This window comes from Phyllopteryx taeniolatus, chromosome 14 (assembly GCF_024500385.1).
Source record: "Phyllopteryx taeniolatus isolate TA_2022b chromosome 14, UOR_Ptae_1.2, whole genome shotgun sequence".
Taxonomy (NCBI): domain Eukaryota; kingdom Metazoa; phylum Chordata; class Actinopteri; order Syngnathiformes; family Syngnathidae; genus Phyllopteryx; species Phyllopteryx taeniolatus.
This window is the reverse complement of record NC_084515.1, coordinates 14,077,490-14,097,988: the sequence shown is the minus strand read 5'-3', so window position 1 is coordinate 14,097,988 and position 20,499 is coordinate 14,077,490. Positions and strand designations below refer to the sequence as shown.

Sequence of the window (20,499 nt, the reverse complement as noted above, 5' to 3'; positions counted from 1 at the left end):
CCAGCCAATGACCTTGTTACAAGGAGAATCAATTAAAGCCCAGTATCAATCTTGCTGTATTGGACATTACATGACATGAGGACAAAAAGACATAACTTCATATGAATACAATGCATGTGTGTGTGTGTGTGTGTTTGTGTGCGCGCGCACACACAAACACACACACACACACACACACACACACACACACAGCGAGAGGAGCATCCGATGAATCCAACTCCCCATCTCATACTAATCAGTCGACTGCACTAATTGCAAATGCAAATATGCAAATTTATATTAATTAATTACTCTGCTAATTAGTTCTCTTGTCTGTTCAGGTAATAAATCACGGTGTGCTCGAGAAGTGGGGGAAGAGAGCGTGAGAGTGATTTTTATTTTTTATTTTTTGCCTTCGGACTGTCTTCGCAAGTGCGAGGTCGGCGGCTGTCAATCACGGAAAAGTGACGCCGCCGCTTTAAGGAGGTGTCACACGTGGTGGTGGGTGGCGGGTTTGGGGGGCGCTTCTCCAAGACGCCTTCCCCCGCCTGTCAGCGCTTTTAATTATCACATTATCAGCTTTTACGCCGCATTTTTCCTCAATGGATGTCAGCGGCGAGGGGAGTCAGCGTGGGGTGTGAAGCGGCACGGCGGAGTTACCAAGTCAGCAAAAACGGCAAGAAAAAAAAAAAAAGATGAAATATGTTGTTTTTTTGTTTTGTTAAAGCTGTCGCTATAGCAATGGTTCACTCATCACGGCATATTATAGCAAACCCCAGATCCACGGTAAGACGACATCACAGAGGACATCAGCAGTGGCGGCTCGAGCCTGTTTTTAGCGGGGTGGCCAGACTGGGTCCGAGGTTATTTTCAGGGGGGCCGGATTGCAATCGTCACTGGGGAGGGAGAGTTTGCTGAGCGAAAATTTTGACTGACTCGTCCAAACACATCGCATGTCCAAGCCCAGTGTTGGGGGCAACTGCCCGCCCCCCCCCCCCCCTCCCGACCAACCCCTAGAACCGCCACTGGACATCAGCAATGCCAGAGCAACATTGGTTTTTCCAGAATCGGTCCTTCTTGGAGGGAAAAGAAAAAGTCCAGAATTTCATAACTGATAGTTTGGACTGAGCTTCTTCGTTATCAAAATAAATATATGTATTATTGTTTGTTTTTATTTTTCAATATCTTTATTGATTTTTATTTTTCAAAAACATGATTTTTCAATATATATGTATTTTTTTTCCAATATATTTATTCAATTTATTTTATTTTATTTTTTCTATTAACTTCAGTTTATTTTTAAATGAAATTTATATTGTTATTATTATTAATTATTATTATGATTATGCATATTATATGCTTTATTTCCATGATTTATTTAATTAGCATTTTATTTATACAAGCACTGCTAAAAACTCAAAACTAACGTCACCATGCTAAGGATAGAAAATTTGGCACGAGTACTGCATACATCTTTGAACAGTAATTTGACCATCAATGCTAATACTAACATAACAGTTCTGCATTGTAGGCAGTTTAAAATGTTAGCGTCAATGCGAATGCTAAAATAACATTTCTGGATTGTACATCATGTCCTTATAGCCTGCGACAAGTTTTGTACAAGTACCGCACACAACTCTGAAGAGTGGCATTAGCATTGATGCTAATGGTAACAATATGGCAAGTCCAGTTAAACGACATACTGTAGTTTAAATCCTCCCCACCACCACTACAAAGGACCAGGAAAAATAATTCCATTTGTGAAGTACTAGGACTGGTTTTTGGCAGTGGTCGCTTTGCAGCACCCTGAAACCCAACCACCCACCCACCCACCCGCTGGCATCATGGCGGCTGCGGCGTGGAGTGAGGAGCGCCGAGGATTGTGGGAATGATTAGCAGAGGGTCAGGGCCTACGCTGCACTGGTGTCGTCCAGCTGTGCTGGTCTAACCAATTAGAAGCTCCATATGCTGCTGCACTCGGGCTGGCCACACCTCCCACTCTCTCACGCACGCACACACACACACACACACACACACACACACACATACACTGTCTATATGACAATAGAGTTGATGGCAGTCAAGTATTTCCGTGGGTGTGCAGCATTCTGGCGTCATGAATAATGGATGTGTTGTTGAAAATGTAAAGATGTTTGTCGCAAGATGTGCGAGATGTTGCAGAGGGCCGCGGCATTTTATTATTTTTTTCCCCCCCAAAGGCGAAAGCAATCTGTTCGCACGTGCTCAATCTGTCGCAACGCCGAGCGACAAGATAAATACATTTTATTTATTTATTTATTTTTTTTGCTAAAGCGTGTCAGTTTCTCATATTTAAGTGAGTTTTGGTAATGATTTTTATGTACAGATTCCATAAAGGCGAGGATGAATTGCAGTGACAACAGCCTAAATGTGTAATAAAACGTGTCGAGATTAAAGGAGACATTTTATGGAAAAATTGACGTTTTAATAGCTTGTATACGAATAGTTGGATCTCTGGAATGCCTGCGCACCCATCAAGTGTGAAATTAAACAACCAAGTGAATCTTTAGTTATCCGCCCCACTGTTACCTCACAGTGGGGCTAATTTACATAATAACCACTCCCACACAGAGTTCTTCACCAGTGGCATGATCAGCGAGGCTCGGCGAAGATTCAGAGAGGCGGCCGAAGAACTATTAGGTCAAAGCCAAAAGAGCTGCAGTGATAGAGCAGATTAGTGTTAGCTCACAGTGTTACCAGCAAAACAAGCTAAAAATAATGCTATAATAATATTCTATTAAATTGTTTACGTGGGGGTATTTGTGTTTGGTGATGTCATGCGCCACACCACTACACTAATTGAGGAGTGTAATTCAGCGATTTAGGGTGAATTAGCCAGTGGTGTCTTCACACAAGGTAAGCAGAACTGCATTGAGTCAGGACGGATGTAAAGATTAGCGTCATAACAGCGCTGCTTCTGAAATTCTGCACTTTCCTGATTGTTTTGTAAAGAGTCGTCGGGGGTTACATCTACTAAAAACATTGTTAGCGTCAGTGCTAATGGTAAAAAAGTGCTTGCATAAAATTAGAAGACGCAATGATGTCATACCATTGCAGTAAGATAACGGCACTGACGTTTGTGTTATTAGGATAAATGCTAATGCTAACAAAACAAAGTCTGTCTTGACATACATTGTGTCATTTTCATGTGGAGCAACACTTGTACAAGCACCATACTACTCATACTACCTTAGCATTGTTGCTAATGCTAACACAACATTAAGAGGTGTCCTGGCTTGTCCACAATCATTCTCCGTATCTGGACCTTTATCTCCTCCGCTCTTTCTATCTAGCAAAGTTTATCGCCCCGCTTTTTTCGGACTTTTACTGGAGTGTGCCATAACGCTGCTGTTCGCTGTCAAGCCGGTCGGCTGTCAGTCGACGGCCAATGCTAGCTACTCATCCACGAACATATCATGGCACCTTCTAACATCCTAAACATTGTAATTCTGAGTTTCTGTCCCTTGAAATGTACCAAATTGAACTCTCCCGCTGAGAAGGTCGCCACTAAGCTCCACTAATAGAGGGAAAATACCAAATTCCCTGCAGGGACTGGGGAAAAAAATTCAGCAAATAATTACAGCCCCCCAAATGAGGGCTTTGTAATTGCGTATAGATGCCACAAAATGGCGGGCAGCAAAGCACTTAATAACTGAGCGGATCATAAAGCATCAACACCATCCTTCTATCATGTGCACAATCGTGAACCCATGTTACATAAATTACGTTATTCAGTAGTTAGATTATTCAACATAAACAAACCACCTTCGAGGTTCATCAATAGTATTTGCTACATAACATACTAGCCCAAAAAACACACTGGCACAAATTGACGTGACATTACATACGGCCAAACAAATGTACGCTCTAGCACTTGAGAAAAACGTTCTCATTAAGCTCACCTTTAGGCATTTACACAAATTAATGAAAGTGAGGGGATACAGGCGACTGGTAACAGCAAAGTAGACTACACAGGCTGTTAGTGGCTGCATTGGGAAAGAAGAAAAACTTTCATTTTCACTATTGATTTAACACGAGGCACCTTCAAGGACCACCAACAAAACAGGACATCTCAAATGCAGGTGCAAACCCCCTAGAATCAATTAATTAAGCCGAACAACAACACCAAGGTTCCAGCAGATGGCGCCAAAGTAATACTTTAATTGCTTTGCCCTGAGCACAAAACCGCGGATAGCTGAGATTTTGAGTGAGGATAGGTTCTCAAATAAATCTGCAAATGTGCGAATACCGTAGTGAAAATATGTAGCGTTTCACGCTCTGTTTGTTTATGTTGCTGCTCTGCATGTTTTAAAATAGCAGTTGTTTGAAGAATTCTTATTACCGTAACATCTACGCTAGTTTCTGTTAGCCTGTCAATAGCATTTCGTGTTATATGTTAACGTGAAGCTAGCAGACTTTCATTAGATGAAATGATATAGTTTGGTTGAACATTTTGGCGTTGAAATACATATACGATGTTTAATTCTGAGCTTGAAGCAAGCTCGAGTGTTTTTGTTTCTTCCAAGTGATGTTATATGATAATCTCTCAATTACAGGCACTATGGAATGCATTAAAAAGTGTGTTTTAACAAGTTTGAGTGTCATTTTATAGGTGTGACTGTGTTTGAAGTGTATGGGAGGGATGCAACTATTAAAAAACTTTTTTTTATTTTTTTTATAAATAGTCTAATAGAAATTCACCTATCACGGGTCTGGAACGTAGCAGTGCAATGTAATTGATGGTGATTATCTATTACAAACCAGTGTCAAACAGTCACATAGTGTAGCTTGAAGTTTCCCCAACTTTGAGAACAAAGAGCTCTCCACTAACTTTTTAATTTATTAATTTATTTTTTTTAAACAAGATGCTGAGATGATTGACAGGCGCTGGCTGCAATGGCGTTTTCTCACCTAATCGACACTCTCGGTGTTGATGTGATGATCACCTTCGCCCTCCTCCTCCTCTTTTTCTTGTTCAGATAAAAAGTGTGACATCAAGTGAGCGTTTAGTGTCAGGCACACTCTCTTTAGAGGCCGTTAATGAAGTCATGTGATAGTCTTACACACTTCGCAATGATCCGCTGGCCACATTTGGAAACGGTGCACTTACCCCATGTAACGTTTAAATAATTCATTTACTAAAAACAATATTACTTAACTTTATGTAGAAGTTTTGTATTATTTAAAATATGAAAATACAAATTTGAATACAGATTTACACGGCGACAAGTGGTTGCCACATCCGCTTCACAGTTCTGAGGTCGTTCTTGACATTTTTAGAAGAAAAACGTTTTTTTGTGTCAGTATATCTACATTGAATTTGAAATCAAAGTAAAATAATATTCTAAGAAAACGCCTCAAACAAATATTCCCGAGGGTGTGTACAATTATAATAATGACTGTACAAGTACTGTACAATGACGTTTTCATGAACATGTTGAACATCAAGTTGAAAAGGTTGAAGTGCAACAAAGTTCATTTCCATTAAAAATCCTCCAGTGTGGCCCGGCTGGAAATAGCTCCGTGTGACATCACGCCATCTGTCTTTCAACACATTTAGCAAAGCAACAGCGACGTGGCGCCGCCGTCTTAAAATGGCTCCCCCACTGATCGCAATTACAAAATGCCAATAGAAAGAGGACATGCGAAAGTGTGCCGTTAGAAATCCTAACGCTAGTAGTCCTAATCCTGACGCTGTTTGATTTGTGGTTGGGACATTTATGGGCAGCGTACAGAAAAGATGCAAGAGAACGCGCCAGAAATGGCCACTCAGTCACAATATGGAGGACATGTAATGGAATACAGTGAACCAAGTGAGACCAAGACCTGTTGCGAATATCCAAAAGCCACATGTATTTTACACCCCACAAAAGGTATACAATTGCTACGAGATGGTGGCAAAACACTACTTTAGTGTAAATTAAGCTCTTCCACTCACTTTAACATAGTTCCTTGGCACTAAGATGTCACAAGATGGAAGAAAAGCTCTACTTGTGCCTAAATAAAGCTCCGCAACTCACTTTATTATAGTTCCTTGACACCAAGGTGACAATATGGTGACAAAGCGATACTTTATTTTGTAACACTGTAGGTAACTGTTGGACACATTGAGCTGCAACAAAGTTGATGGGAAGTGAAATGGCGACACGTATGTTGCACAATTCTCGTTCTTCAGTTCAGCGACCATCAAAAGATTGATTTGGCTTATTTTGTCTGGAAAAAAAAAAAGAATACACGCAATGCATGGATGAGTGTCGAACAATCTGATAATGAGTGAGACATCAGCAAAACCTTAAATGGGTGCGTGCGGCTGACAGACTGTGACACTACATCGATGCCACAAGATGGCAGCAAAGGATGACTTTTGTGTAAATGAAGCTCCTCAGATCACTTCAACACCAACATACCAGCAGATGGCCCCAAAGCAATATGGTTATCGCTCAAAAATAACAAATAGGTAAATATTTCAACCAATCACGGAGGATTACCCCCAAAAATCCGTGAATAGGAGAATACCAAAGTGCAAAAACGCGGGGGTTCTGTATACATGTACGTATATGTACTGTATGTAGTTTTTCCAAATGTAAACAAGTCTGTCACCCCTGAATAGATTGCGTTCGACCTGAAACAAATTAAAATTAATAAATAAACGCACTCATAAACAGGTGAGTAGAATGCAAAGCCAGGCAAAGACCTGATTGGCTGAAACTGGGGGGGGAAAGGGCGGGGCGCACAAGGACATGATAAGTAAGCAAGGATCAATCAATGTGATGATATAGAATTGTGCACTTCAACAAACGGGGAACAAAAAGGGAGATGTCAGAAGACGGGATGAATTCTGGATGGAAGTTGGATCGGGATGGGGGTCTTCCCTGCCGCCATGGTGGGGGGGGGTGGAGGGGTCGAGAGTTGGCAGGCAACCCCCGTCTCCAACCTGACAAGCTTGCAGGAAGTAAACGCTCGTCTGCCAGCAGAAGCACTTCCTCCCTTCTGGAGGGGTCGTTCCCCTCACTCCGTCGACAGGGGCTCGCCTCTAAAAAAAGTCACAAATGCACGCGCACGCACAAATTGAATTATCCCATTCCGTGACGTCTCGTGTACATTTGCAAATGACAAAAAAAAACATTTTACACTATTTTTCTAAAAGCACTAGTAAAGTGAAACTAAGGAAAATAGAGAAATTTTGGAAAATTGTAAAAACATCAAAAGTATATATTTGAAAAAGGTTCCAATGTAAATATATAATATAAATTCAATATTCAATTTTTATATTTTTTTCAAAAACACTGGTAAACTAAAGGGGGAAAAAAAACAAAAGAAAACATATATATATATATACATACACACACACACCGTATCTAATTTTTTTAAAGCTTTGAAATTAAGAAAATTGTAAAGAAAATACAAATAAAAACCTTAAATTTAAGTTTAATTTATTTAAGGCACAAAATTGTTCAATATGAAAACCATACTCAATTAAAAAGGCCCAATTTTTATATTTGAACATTTTAAAACCCTACTAAACTAAAATAGTAATCAGCTAGAATAAACATGACCCATTCACACACCCACATACGTAAATGCAGTGAAATGAGTTCATCCTCAAGAAAAGAAAAAAAAAAAAAATATGCATACACAGTAACTGGTGTCAAACTCAAGGCCTGGGGGCCAGATCTGGCATGCCGCATCACTTCATGTGGCCCAGTACAGCAATTAAAGTGCCTAGTTCATGTTTTATGCTAAATGCTCTTCTCATACAATTTCTCTTCACTTTTAACAGATATTACAAGCGTTTTTCACCAAATACATTCTTGACAACATAGACAATAGTTGTATACATAATATTTGTGTGCCACAATTTTTCACGACTTCTGTTTTCAAATTCAAAAGTTGTTGACAATAAATAGCCATGGCAATTGTTTAGATGAAATCATATGGTGAGGTACATGTACAGTCATAAGAGCCCTCTGAGAAAAAACATAACTATGACGTGGCCTGTGACAAAAATGAGTTTGCCACCCCTTAGTAAAGACACCCCTGCTGTCAAGAATGGTGCCACACACACACAAAAAAGAGAACGACTAGACCAACACACACATGCAGTGAAAGGACCTCATCCTGTAATGTTTCATGCCAAATTGTCTCTGAAAAAAAAAAAAAAAAAAGTGGGATGTCAACGCTCATCCCACACAAAGTTAGATGGACAGGAACACAAACCCATAAGTGTAACAGAAGGACAGGCTGGCAGAGAACACCTTCTCTCGCCATCCCTCCTCTTCCTCCAGCAAGCAGGAGATGCACACTGGAGCTCCAGGACAGGAGGTGGGGTGGAGCACCAATACAAACACACACACACACACACGGATGGATGGAGCGCCATTGCACATGTAAAGCAACAACGTCGGGTGTGAAATATGTGTTTGCTTTATTAAGCGTGCAAAGGATAAAGCGAGTGAGCTCACTTCCATATAAGATAAGTGCGTGTGTGTATGGGGGGAGTGTGTGTGGGGGGAATACAGGAACACACACACACTGCTAGCATGTCGGGAATGAAGCGTACAAGCTCATTTGCACATCTCACTTGCGAGCAGATTGACTATTAAATAGAGTAATGGTGCAAAACAAAGGCTCTGTAAATCAGTGGCGAGCTAGAAGAAGAAGAAGAAAAGGTGGTGGTGGGATCCTTGTAATGCTGCAGGGGCCGCCAGCCTAATAGAAGAAGGGTTTTCCAGTGCAAACACCGGCTTTTAGGGGAACAGCTGGCATGTAATTGAATTAACTTGGGCCTTCTGCTTGTCGGCCTCCGTCGTCTCCGCACATCAACATGAATATGCATGCGGACCACTTTGGGTTGTTGTGAAGTGTGGCTTATCTAGTGTGTTCTAATTCTCAAAGTCTGGTGCTACATTGGCTCCCTCTAGTGGTAAACAAAATAATCACTGCCCAAGTACAATTCAGTTGTATTTAACTTTTTAGTCCCCTACACTTGCATTTGATCTTTAAGAATTCTGTTTAAGCTTTTATTTAGGTACATTTTTTAAATTGAACTTTTATGTGCAGCACATTTCAATTGAAGCCTAATAACATTTTTGGTTTAATTGTCCTATATTTCAGCACAGTGTTGTTAAAACGTTGCATAAATTACAGTGGTTGAAAAGAATATACTTTTTGGGAATAAAGCTTTCTAATTTTTAATAAACACTTTAATAATTGCATGATTGTGGTACTGGCGGCACGGTGGACGACTGGTTAGAGCATCAGCCTCACAGTTCTGAGGACCCGGGTTCAATCCCCGGCCCCGCCTGTGTGGAGTTTGCATGTCCTCCCCGTGCCTGTGTGGGTTTTCTCCGGGCACTCCGGTTTCCTCCCACATCCCAAAAACATGCAATAATTGGAGACTCTAAATTGCCCGTAGGCATTTATTGTGAGTGCAAATGGTTGTTTGTTTCTATGTGCCCTGCGATTGGCTGGCAACCAGTTCAGGGTGTACCCCGCCTCCTGCCCGATGACAGCTGGGATAGGCTCCAGCACGCCCGCGACCCGAGTGATGCTAAGCGGCTCAGAAAATGGATGGATGGATGGATTGCGGTACTTGGAGTGCCAAAGTATTTTATGTATTTATTTATTTTTAATGGTACTTGGTGTGCAAAGTTTGTGAACCACTGCTCTATTTTGACAGGTTGCATGAGCGAGGCCCTCCACCCTACCTTGGAGAATAATATCACAAGTGCATCACTGCTAGGAGGAATGCCTGCAGACCTCTGAGGAACTCATTTGGCTTTTTAAGTGCAACAGTGACATCTAGTGGACTGTACATGACAACTACATAAAAAAAAACTGAGCAAACATAAAAAAATATATTTTTTTAAAAGATATTTTCCGTGTTTCAAAAAAATGGACTGTATTAGGAAAACAAATGTAGAAAAAGAATTGCATATGCATATACTCACCCCACCCTGGCACATCCTCCCACAGGCTATGAAAAGTATACACACCCCTGTTCAAATGCCAGGCCTTTTGAGCTTTTCAAAAAATGAGACCAAGACAAATCATTTTAAACTTAAAAAACTTTTTCCGTAATTATTGTGACCAAAACCTGTAAACCTTGGTTGGAATTAAACAATATATATATGTATTCAATATGGTAAGTAGAATTTTACCACCCTGACCAGGTTTCTTATTTTCTCATCAATTTTGGAGGGACGTCCAGTTCTTGGTAATGGCACTGCTGTGCTATATTTTTGCCATATGGTGACGACGGTCATCACTGTGTTCCAAGGATATTTAATGCCTTGGTAATTCTTTTGTACCCTTCTCCCGACTGATACCTTGGAACAATGAGATCCCTCTGATTCTGTGGAAGCTCTCTGTTGATCATGGCTTGTGCTAATATGTGACTACACAAATGCAAAGAAAAGCCTCCTGGAACATCTGAACTTGATTTGGGGTTAATCAGTGGTGTTTTAAATGGTGGCAAGTGTGTGCTGACTCCCATTTAACGTGAGCTTGAATACAATTGGTAAACTCTGATCACAGCCACATCCCCAGTTACAAGAGGGTGTGCCCACTTATGCAACCACATCTCAGTTGATATTTCATTTTCTTTTTTTCAAATTGAGTTGTATACTGTAGCTTATGAATCAAAATGGTGTACATTTTTAAAATGCTTTATCTTGGTCTCATACCATAAAAACCTGGGATATGAACAGGGGTGTGTCGACTTAATATGACATTTTTACTTAATGTTAAATAAAATGAAATTAAAAAGTTATTTTTCTTTAAATGTGTATGAATCAAACAAAAACTCAAAGAACAGTTTTAAGTCTGGATCAAGACCTCCTTTATCCAGATCTGCACCAAAATTGACTAGGTTATTTTATGACCCATACGACAACGCTTGACAAAATTCCGACCTATCTTACATTGGGGAAAAACAGTCATAGGTTGTAAAATCCAACCAAAATGTGAAGAAAAGACATTTTCCGTACGTGTCGCAGCAGACGAGTCCTCTAACGTCCACCTGAGTGAGTTGACAAAATTAGGAATGAAGACACGCTGACATGATCTGAGCCCTTTGAGTCCACTTTATTGACACAGCTGTGCAGTCACATAGCATGGTGGCACACACACGCTGCCGCAATGGAACAGTGACACACACACACACACACACACCTGCATGCACACACTCTCAACTCGCACAAGCACTCAATCACTTCATTCAGAGATTGGGTGGACTGTTTGGCATCCATCTTGTGGTTTTGTTTTCAATCAAATCAATAATATTCAAGTAACCCTCCTACATTTAAGTAGTTTAACCCTTATGAAGTCCTTTCAATAACCTAACGTCCTTGTGCCTAACAGACAACAACAACAAATACAATTAAAAAAGAAAGAAAAGGAACTATTGAGCTGATATTTTTCCCATTGCATACAATGTAGGCACACATAGATTGTTACGTGGTCAAACTGTTTTAACAAGCGCATGGTCATACAAGCGCAAAAAATATATAAATTAAGTTGCCCACCGTGTAATGAGTAAAAATAAACATTGAACAGAGCAAAAACATTTGTTAAAAAAAGGGGGAAATTACAGAAACTTAGGAAAAAAAAAATTATGTGAAAGGGGAGCATATGATTGACATACTGTATGTGAAAAAGGGGGAAAAAAATAATACCCTTGAAAAAATGTGGAAATGGGGGAACGTTGTACATAAAAAAATGTGAAGCGGCAGAAAAAAATAACCCTTGGGTAAAAACAGTTCAAGAAATTTCACAAACACTATGTAGAAAAGTGAAAATACATTGAGAAAAAAGTGAAAAGGGGAGGAAAAGAAAGTTGAAAAATGTGAGAGAAAATGAAACAATGCAAAAATGGGGCGGGGGGGGGGAACTTATGGAAAAAAAATGAAGTTGTACAAACTGACCTACTGGAGATATGAAAATGGAAAACCCCCATTGTAGAATTTTTATTTTTAAATTGCACCATTATCTAACAAACAGCAACAAACATTTCAGTAGCAAACCGTTTAAAAGGTGTGAAACGTTGCTGCATGCTTTGAATGGTTGAAACCTAGCGTCATCTGGTGAACCAATATCTATATGAAGAAAGGATTGCATTATCCATCCATCTATCCATGAATTTTCTGAACCGCTGAGAACAAATGTTGGTTTTTGTATTGTAAAAAAATAAAAAAATGATTAAAAAAACAAAAAAAACAGTCAAATAACTAGTATGTTCAAAATCTGACCAGTATTATTTTAAAAAGCCAAAAATGGCTTGAAAGGGGGAAAAAATGAATGGCACAAAATGTTCTGAAAGGCTCTCTTAAGGGTTAAGACTATTTGAATGTTATCTAATATGTTACACAGTCCGGCACATCTCGACGCACACACACACATGCACACGCACGCACGCACACACACACACACACACACAAAATCAGAGCAGGTCACAGTGAGGAGATCAGAAATACACTAGGTATTTTCCAGTGTTGGTTTTTTAAAAACCTTGCACACTTTTTACATCCACCTGACCTCGAGAGATTTGAGATCAGTCGTCTAAGATTGAAGGGGAGTCGGGAGGGGAATGGGGGGGGGGGGGCAAATAGTTACAAAAACACCACGTGGAGAAGAAATACAGCCATGATGTCGACGCCGCCTGCTAAATGTGCTGTACAGCAACAGCGGGCGAAAGCAGAAACAGGCTACTCGATGACGTCACAAGCAAGCATTTGTTCGAAACTCGTGGGTGGAAGTTACAGTTTTAAAAATGAATAAAATTCACATCGTTCCAGCAACGTAGTTTACAAACAGGTCATAGGAACACGACGAAAAACGGAAATGTTTAAAGAAAAAAAAAAAAAAAAAAAAAAAAAAAGAGTGAAATAATAACATTGGACAAAGCAACACACTACACAACTGAAAAAGCACCAAAAATAAATAAAAAAGTACAAATTGTGTGACAAAGGAGAACATTTGAAAATATTCAAGTAAACCTACTATTTCTTAAAGACCCTGTATCGTGAATTGTTTCCAAATATATTATACATTTGAAGATATCTGCAAAGACTGAGTACTATGTCGTACTTGATGCGCAACGTCATGTGACCAAACCAGAAAACAAGTGGTGGACAGATGACATGATGGTTTGTACCCAAATTTGGTAAAATATTTTATTTTATTTTTTTAATTCGCTGCTATTTTCAGAAAAAGTTAAATACATGTATATCATTTATTATTACCTATATGATACAAGAAAACAAATGAAGACTAAACATTGTAGAGAGTATTTTCATCTTGGGTAGCTCCTAAAGACATCTTGTACCAAACAAAGACATTGTAGACTTTTAATATTTCTACAGGTGCTTCTTCCGGGTCGCCTGCACTAGAAGCCAGAAGAAAGTGCTAAAGTTGGTGGTGCATAACGCCTATCGTGCAGAAATGGAATTCAACTGCTTTTCACCATTTCAGATTTCCTAACTCTTTAGAGGATGGCTAAAAATGGCACCCAGTGACTCACGTGGGCGCACGGCAGGAGTCGCGCCCCCCGAGCACCTACATTATGTTCACGTCAGCGATTATCCGCCACAATTGTGACATGCAGTTTGCTAGCTAACCGTGGCCTACACCCTGAAAATCGTCCATTGGTGTGGCCGCTTTAGAGCGCCTCGTTGTCGGACCCGAGTGCACATCACGCAGAGAAAGGCGGAACTGCGAGGAGAGCGGGGAAGCCAGCGTGTGTGGACAGGGGCTTCGCACTAACATGGCCGCTTTAATGCGAGTTGCCTCATGGTTGCGGCGTGGAAAAGCCCTGCAACGACCTTGGGATATATCGTATTACAGCCACTGGAGCCTTTAAGCGGCCATATTTTCACTGTTGAGAGATGTAGTTATGTTTAGACATAAGAAATATGCTAGACGAAGTAACATCTATAACCCCAATTCCAATGATTTTAACGATTTTAAAGCCTCATTTGACATACTTGGCAATTTTTAATCATTCAAATTTGGCAGGCTTGTTAGCAACACTCTACTCTGAGGTCTCTCATATTTACAAGACGTTTTTATTTGCACCTTACAGGGACTTTAAGTGGACTAAATAAAACAATGTGGAAAAGTCAATCGTAAAAAAAAAAAAAAAAAAAAAACATTTTAAGAGACAATTACAACTCAAAAAAAGCTAATCAAATTAAAATAGGACTACACTAAAGTGGACTAAACTAATGGAAGGTGGGAGAAAAAAAGGGAAAAGATTGAATAAAACTTTAAAGACTAAATCAACAAAACAAAGCAAAACTTTTTTTAAAGAAATAAATGGGGAAAATGTGAGAAAAGGGAACAATGATTATAAAGAATAAAGAAACCCACTATATTAATGACAATATGAGGATAAGTGGTACGGAAAATGGATGAAGTTAAAAAAAGACTGAAAGAATAACAAAGGGGGGAAAGGGACAAAATTGTGACCTACTAAAGTGGACTTGGTAAAACCAATTTCAAGTGAAAAAACAGAAAATCAGATTTGTTTTAAATGTGAAAAAACTGACGTTTTATGATTTATAAAAAAAAAAAAAAAAAAAAAAAAAAGCAGGTGGGGGAAATTTACATTTTGTGGGGGGCGGGGGGGGGGGGGGGAATCCAACGAAGCGACCCCACAACAGTATATAACAAGACTAAACAAAAGTAAACTAAATTAAACTCACTGGCCGATGAAAAAAGGCAAAGAGGAATATAATTGTTACAGCACAAAAAGAGCACATAAAACATCAACAGGTTGCAGAAACAATGACGGCTGGTTCCTACAGGCGCGGTTACATGTACAGTAAGAGGCACACAGGTAGAAGAGAAAAGTCGCTTTTCACAGCACATTATGTCGCTTTCTTGTAAAAAACATGAGTGCATGTCAAACAGAAGAACGGCTCCCAAATAATCCACAAGGTTCTCTCTCATTCTTCGAAGGTTTGTTGTTAAATTCTCCCTTTTTAGATATATTTTTTCCTCAAAGATGCACATCACATGCCAACATCTTGGCACTATGGGTTTATACCAAAATAAAATTGTACAAGTGCACAATTATGTAAATATGGGAACGCAAATACTGCCCATTTCTCACGCTCTTAACTACAAGTATACATGTAGAATAACAGCGAAAGTGGAGATTTGTTATTTTACATCTGCTCAACAAGCAATATTTGACTTATTATTTGCAGAGTGGCGGAGAAAAAAAGCAGGACATTTAAAAGACGCTTTGCTACAGCACAAAAACACAACAAGGCATCGAGAAGAACAAAAACGCTAAACAAAACATGCAGTATATTTAAAAAAAAGTTTTTGTGACAATATCTTTCATTAAATCCACGCCGTTGTGTTTGCAATAAGAGCCATTTACATTAAAAGCAAAATTAAAGGTACAAAAAGAACGATAAAGCACTGGGAGGACACCAAAAAAAAAAAAAAAAAAAAAAAAAAAAGAACATTTCTCTGACTTGGCAGTTAAATGTACATTTCGCAGAGCCTAAAACTATAGAGAACTCCAAATTAAATGCTGTAAAGCCATCCAGTCTAAAGGGAGACAACAACAGGAGTGTGGCGGTATTATGTACAGTCCAAACAAACGAGACGCTTAAGGATGTGAAGGCGTCAGTTAGTTTCTCGGTTTCCTGCAGGGAGCGACAACGTCCTACTGATTGGCAACCCATCCCCACCCCCCACCTCAGGTATTCAAGGCGCTGCGATTCTCATTCCATAGTGATCTCCGCTGTGTGCAGGGACAAAACAGAAAATGTGAGTTTTGATTAGGATGCTGAGCAAACAAGTTGAATGTTAGAAAAATTGAGGAACTTGCAAATTCAACACAATCTGCTACGTGTTTGTTTTTCATACCAATTGTTCCCATAACATGAAAAGCAGAACATGTTTTTTTTTAACATATATATTTAAAAAACAAAAAAGCAAAATTTCAAAAAGTTCATTTTTTTTTAAGTGATAAACCACAAGACAAAAAGTCATTCAACAAAGTGAAAATTTTAAAATATGTAATGAAAATGTTAAAATAAAAGGAAACAAAGTTGTAGCAATTTTGAGGTGTTTAGAGTACTAATTACCGGACTTAAAAATATTTAAAATCTTTTTGGCGTCCACTCACCATCATGTGCTGTGTTTTTGATCGCTTCACTTCCCAGAGAGTTTGCACCTTCAGACAACTCTCCTGAACAATCAAAAGACTCCATTTTAATAAACATATCCCATGATTTTGCTTAAGCCTCAAGATTTAAGATAGACAGATAAATAGATAAATGATGTTTTAAGTAACAGTATTAATACAAATGTAAGTGAGCCACTAAAGAAAAGAAACTGAACAAATTGGGAAAGAGGAAAATATTTTTTTAGGACATGAAAATAGCAACAAAAAAAAATTAAGTGATTTCTTTTTTATTTTTTATTTATTCTTATTTTTTTTAATGTGACTGCTCTACAACACAAAAACATTAAAGTGGGGAAAATAAAAACATTTGGGAAAATAAATAAACCTTTTACTAAATTTAAATAAAGTGAACCAAGCGACCCACAATACGACTAAACGAAAAACACAGTACATGAAAAAACTAAAATGTTGAAAAAAAAAATACAATTCAACTTTAGAAAAATGAACTCATAAAAAATGAATTGAACAAAGTGAGCAACTTTATATGGCGACTAAATATTTTTTTATAAATAAATTGAACTTGTCAGGGAAAATCATACTATTGTGGCAATACTTTCAACACCAATAACTACCTTTCGAGCATATTCCTTGCGAGGAAGAGAAGAAATTGCATAGACTGAATAGAGTAAAACAAGGTTGTCTGACTAACATGGCTAACCGTTCTGCAGCGAGGGACTCTTATGTGCGGCGGCGCCCCCGGGTGGCGGTGGAGCCGCATCACCGCCGTCGGGCTCAGGCTCCTTGTCGCCTGCCTCCTGTTCGCCGTCTTTGGGCTCGGCGGAGTCGGCGTGGTCCTTCTGAGGCTCCGTGGTGTCTTCCTGCTGGGCTCGCTCCTCCGCGTCCCTTTTGGCTCTCTCCTCGGCTTCTGACGTTCGACAAGGCAGGTAAGAGAGCGTGTTAGTTACCGCCGCCATACTGTACAAATTATAATACCCCAAGAAGACATAATACACAAGACAGTTATTAATATACAAAGTGGAAAAATTTTAAACAATTGAAAAAAATAGATGAGACCCACAATATGGTAAGACAAAAAGAAATATCTAAATAAAATTACTGGCTTCTAATAAGTGGCATAGCAAAGGAAGAATTGATTTAAAAAAAATGATAGGCAAGTTATCATTACATTATTTAAAGTATGTCATTTATTATTGTACTCATTTAATCTCTCATAAAATAACCTATAATAATAAAAAGGACTGGGGAACACGTACATTTGAACAAAAAGAGAAGAAAAATAACTTTTTTTTAGTGACCCATAAAATAATCTGAAATGAATTGAAATGAGGTTTATGATTTGTATTCATGCCAACTTTGGAGTAGATGTTTAACAAGTAGAAAAATGAATGTCTGGATTGTGTGGGAGTGCAAAGATGCTACAAAAGCAAGGAACAAGCAAGCCAAAAAAAAAAAAAAAAAAAAAAAAAAAAATCGTTTGAGGTGTATTGAAAGTTCTGTGTTTTGACTTTTCGTAGAATGAACGTCATGCACCTTTGGTGGCCTGCGCTTTCCAGCGCTCCCTGTTCTGGTAGACCTCCTCGTTCCACAGCGCCTTGAAGTTCTTCATGTCCACAGCCAGCAGGGAGTTGTGGCCCGACGAGCAGCCGTCGGAGGGCATGCTCTTCACGCTGTGCCTCTTGGCCTCCTCTGAGCTAATACTGTTCATACTGCGTGCAAAGATAAAGGAGACGAGCTCAGAGCACTGGACATTTTTACCCTTAGCATTTGATTCTTAGTTTGGAACAGCTACATTTGAGCTGAGCTACATGGTCAAGTTTTTAATGTCTATTTACATATTGTATGGTGTTTGCTTTAATAGCAATGTGTCTAGCTACAAGTATATAAATAGAAAAAAAAAAGCGAAAATAGTGCTTAAATTTATTCAACTACCTGTCACAAAAACGAGCCCGATTTTTTTTTTTTTTTTTTTTTTTTAAATGAAATGATTTCATGATAAATATATATGAATTTAATCGAATATATTGAAATAAATTACATTTAATGAAAATACATTTAATACAAAATGTAACTATACCACTTCAGGACAATGAGCGCATCTTGTATATACATATTGAATATACATAATGTAAACCCTAAAACAGGGGTGTCAACCTAATTTTTGTCACAGGCCATGTTGGTACGGTTTCCCTTTGAGGGCCGTTATGACTAAAACCATACAAATTTTTCATCGCTTCATATTATATACACACAATTGATGGATAACTAATTTTGAAATCAGAGGTAAAGGATAATAGTTTGTCCAACTACTGTTCAGGTTTCTGCAAAAAGGTGTTTGGTAAGAAAAAAGATATCATTGTAATTTTCTATACAGTATATGACCATTTGAAAATTTGGTACAGATTTTAGCCAGAATCACGGAAGTTGAAGCACATGACTTGCTTTCGTGGGCCACATAAATTGATGTGGCGGACCAGATCTCACCCCCGTGACTTCAGTTTGACACCTGCGCGCTAAAGTATAGCAAAATATTGCAATTTCTTTTTGTGCAGCACGTCAGCCAAGTTAGTGTCGACAAGTGATTGGTTTATTTTGAAATCAACTGCGGCAGTATTTTTCTTCTACAGTACTACAATAAACTCTGGGAAACACCAAGAGTTTACTCTGCTGTTTATTCCCGGCAAGAAGAAGAAGAGATTAACACAGCAGTTGCTCTCATACCTACGTTGAACACCTGGCCACCTGGTGATCACAAACATACAGTTGCTTGCGGTTTCTTGAAACGGGGCGTACGGGAACAACATTTCCGATGATAAATGTGTGTGTGTGTGTGTGTGTGTGAGTGGATGTGTGCGTGCGTGTGTTTGTGTGTCAGAAATCCTGTCCAGTGCCCAAATTGGACCTTTTCCTATTACCTTGTGATTAGATTAAATCGGTTTCATTGGCTCGCCCCCACCTAACATCAATAGAATAGATTAGGAAGAGCAAGCGTCCAGTCATGTGACAGCTCTGTGATGGGATTAGAGATGAAGGGACGCCACTAAAGGCAGTGGCATTCATCCTTTGGGGAAGTGGAATATGTGAACATGCGCCAGGCAAAGCAATCCATCCGGCATGTGTTGAGATGATTCACTCTTGACTCAAAGCGTCCGTCTGAGCGATGAGAGGGGAGCGATAATGGGCAGACGGTTCCAGATAACTGAAAATGGCAATAAGCGGCGTGATGGAAGATGAAGAGTTCAGACGCGCTTTCAGCACGTCAGGTGAGCAGAAATCGCCAAGACCGTGTGAGATGGCGGCTGTTGCGCACGCTGATAAGCAGGCTGATATTGATGTTTAATACACACTTTTACACAGACACAGTTTTATTAGCACTCTCTGGACAGTTAGTTTAGTTAGACTAAATCAAACCTCAGATAAATGCAGGCTCTGGATAAAGCCATGTGGTTGTCCACAGACACCGGAATCACGCAAAAATCTAATCATAGATAAATGCAGGCTTTGGTTAAAGCGATACAGCCACTTTGCATTACCATTTGATTCGCTAAAAAATGGCCAAAAATCAAATCTGCTGAAGGCTCTTGATAAAGCTATGCGGCGATCCACATAGTCAATTTAATCCCACAAAAATATGATCCAACACAGATGAATTACAGTTCTGGATAAAACTATGTCACTATCAACATAATAATTTCAATCCCTCAAAAAATTACAAAACCCAAATTCAATGCAGCCTCTGGCTAAAGCTAAGTGGCCACCCACATAGTCATTTGAATCCCCCCAAAATCTAATTCAGCCCAGATGAACTCAAATCCCGGATAAAGCAAGGGGCCATTACAGTCATTTCAATCCATAATTTTTTTTTAAAAATAGGCAAAAGTAAAATCTAATGTGGCCTCTGTATAAAGCTATGTGGTCATGTGGTATATTCCAAATACTATAAATGAAGGTTCCGGTCTGGCCACCCACATTGTCATTTCAGTACCTAAGAAATTGACAAAACTCCAATCTAATCCGGCCTCTGGATAAGGCTACGTGGGCGTCCAAAGTCTTTCGAATTGACAACCATAGAGTCATTTGAATCCCTCAAAAATCTAACCTTTACCAGATAAATTCAGGTTCTGGAGAAAAAGCTATGTGAGCCTAAAAAAATGTACAAAAATAAATCTAACCCAGCTAAATGAAGGCTTTGGCTAAAGCTACTGTATTTGGTTGTCAACGGTCATTGTAATTCATCCAAAAACAACTGCACAACTTTGGACAGCCCTTGCTGGGGCCTGTTGTTGATCCTGAATGTGGAGCAGCCTATCTAACGTCAA

General features: G+C 39.2%; 1 protein-coding gene across 7 annotated transcripts in view; it reads right to left on the bottom strand.

The window, feature by feature from the left end:
* Positions 1 to 14,611: 14,611 nt before the first annotated feature.
* The window catches only part of pde1cb (phosphodiesterase 1C, calmodulin-dependent b), a 96,501-nt gene continuing 90,613 nt past the window's right edge, over positions 14,612 to 20,499 (bottom strand). For 6 of the 7 annotated variants that reach the window (XM_061797846.1, XM_061797847.1, XM_061797849.1 and 3 more), the window contains 4 exons: positions 17,714 to 17,889; positions 16,881 to 17,087; positions 16,163 to 16,225; positions 14,612 to 15,775 (listed from right to left, as the gene is read on the bottom strand). In XM_061797846.1, coding sequence (XP_061653830.1) covers positions 15,756 to 15,775; positions 16,163 to 16,225; positions 16,881 to 17,087; positions 17,714 to 17,889 — 466 coding nt within the window. In that variant the 3' untranslated portion in view covers positions 14,612 to 15,755. Of the gene's footprint in view, positions 15,776 to 16,162; positions 16,226 to 16,871; positions 17,088 to 17,713; positions 17,890 to 20,499 lie in introns of all 7 variants that reach the window. The other variant, XR_009791818.1, reaches the window with a different exon arrangement.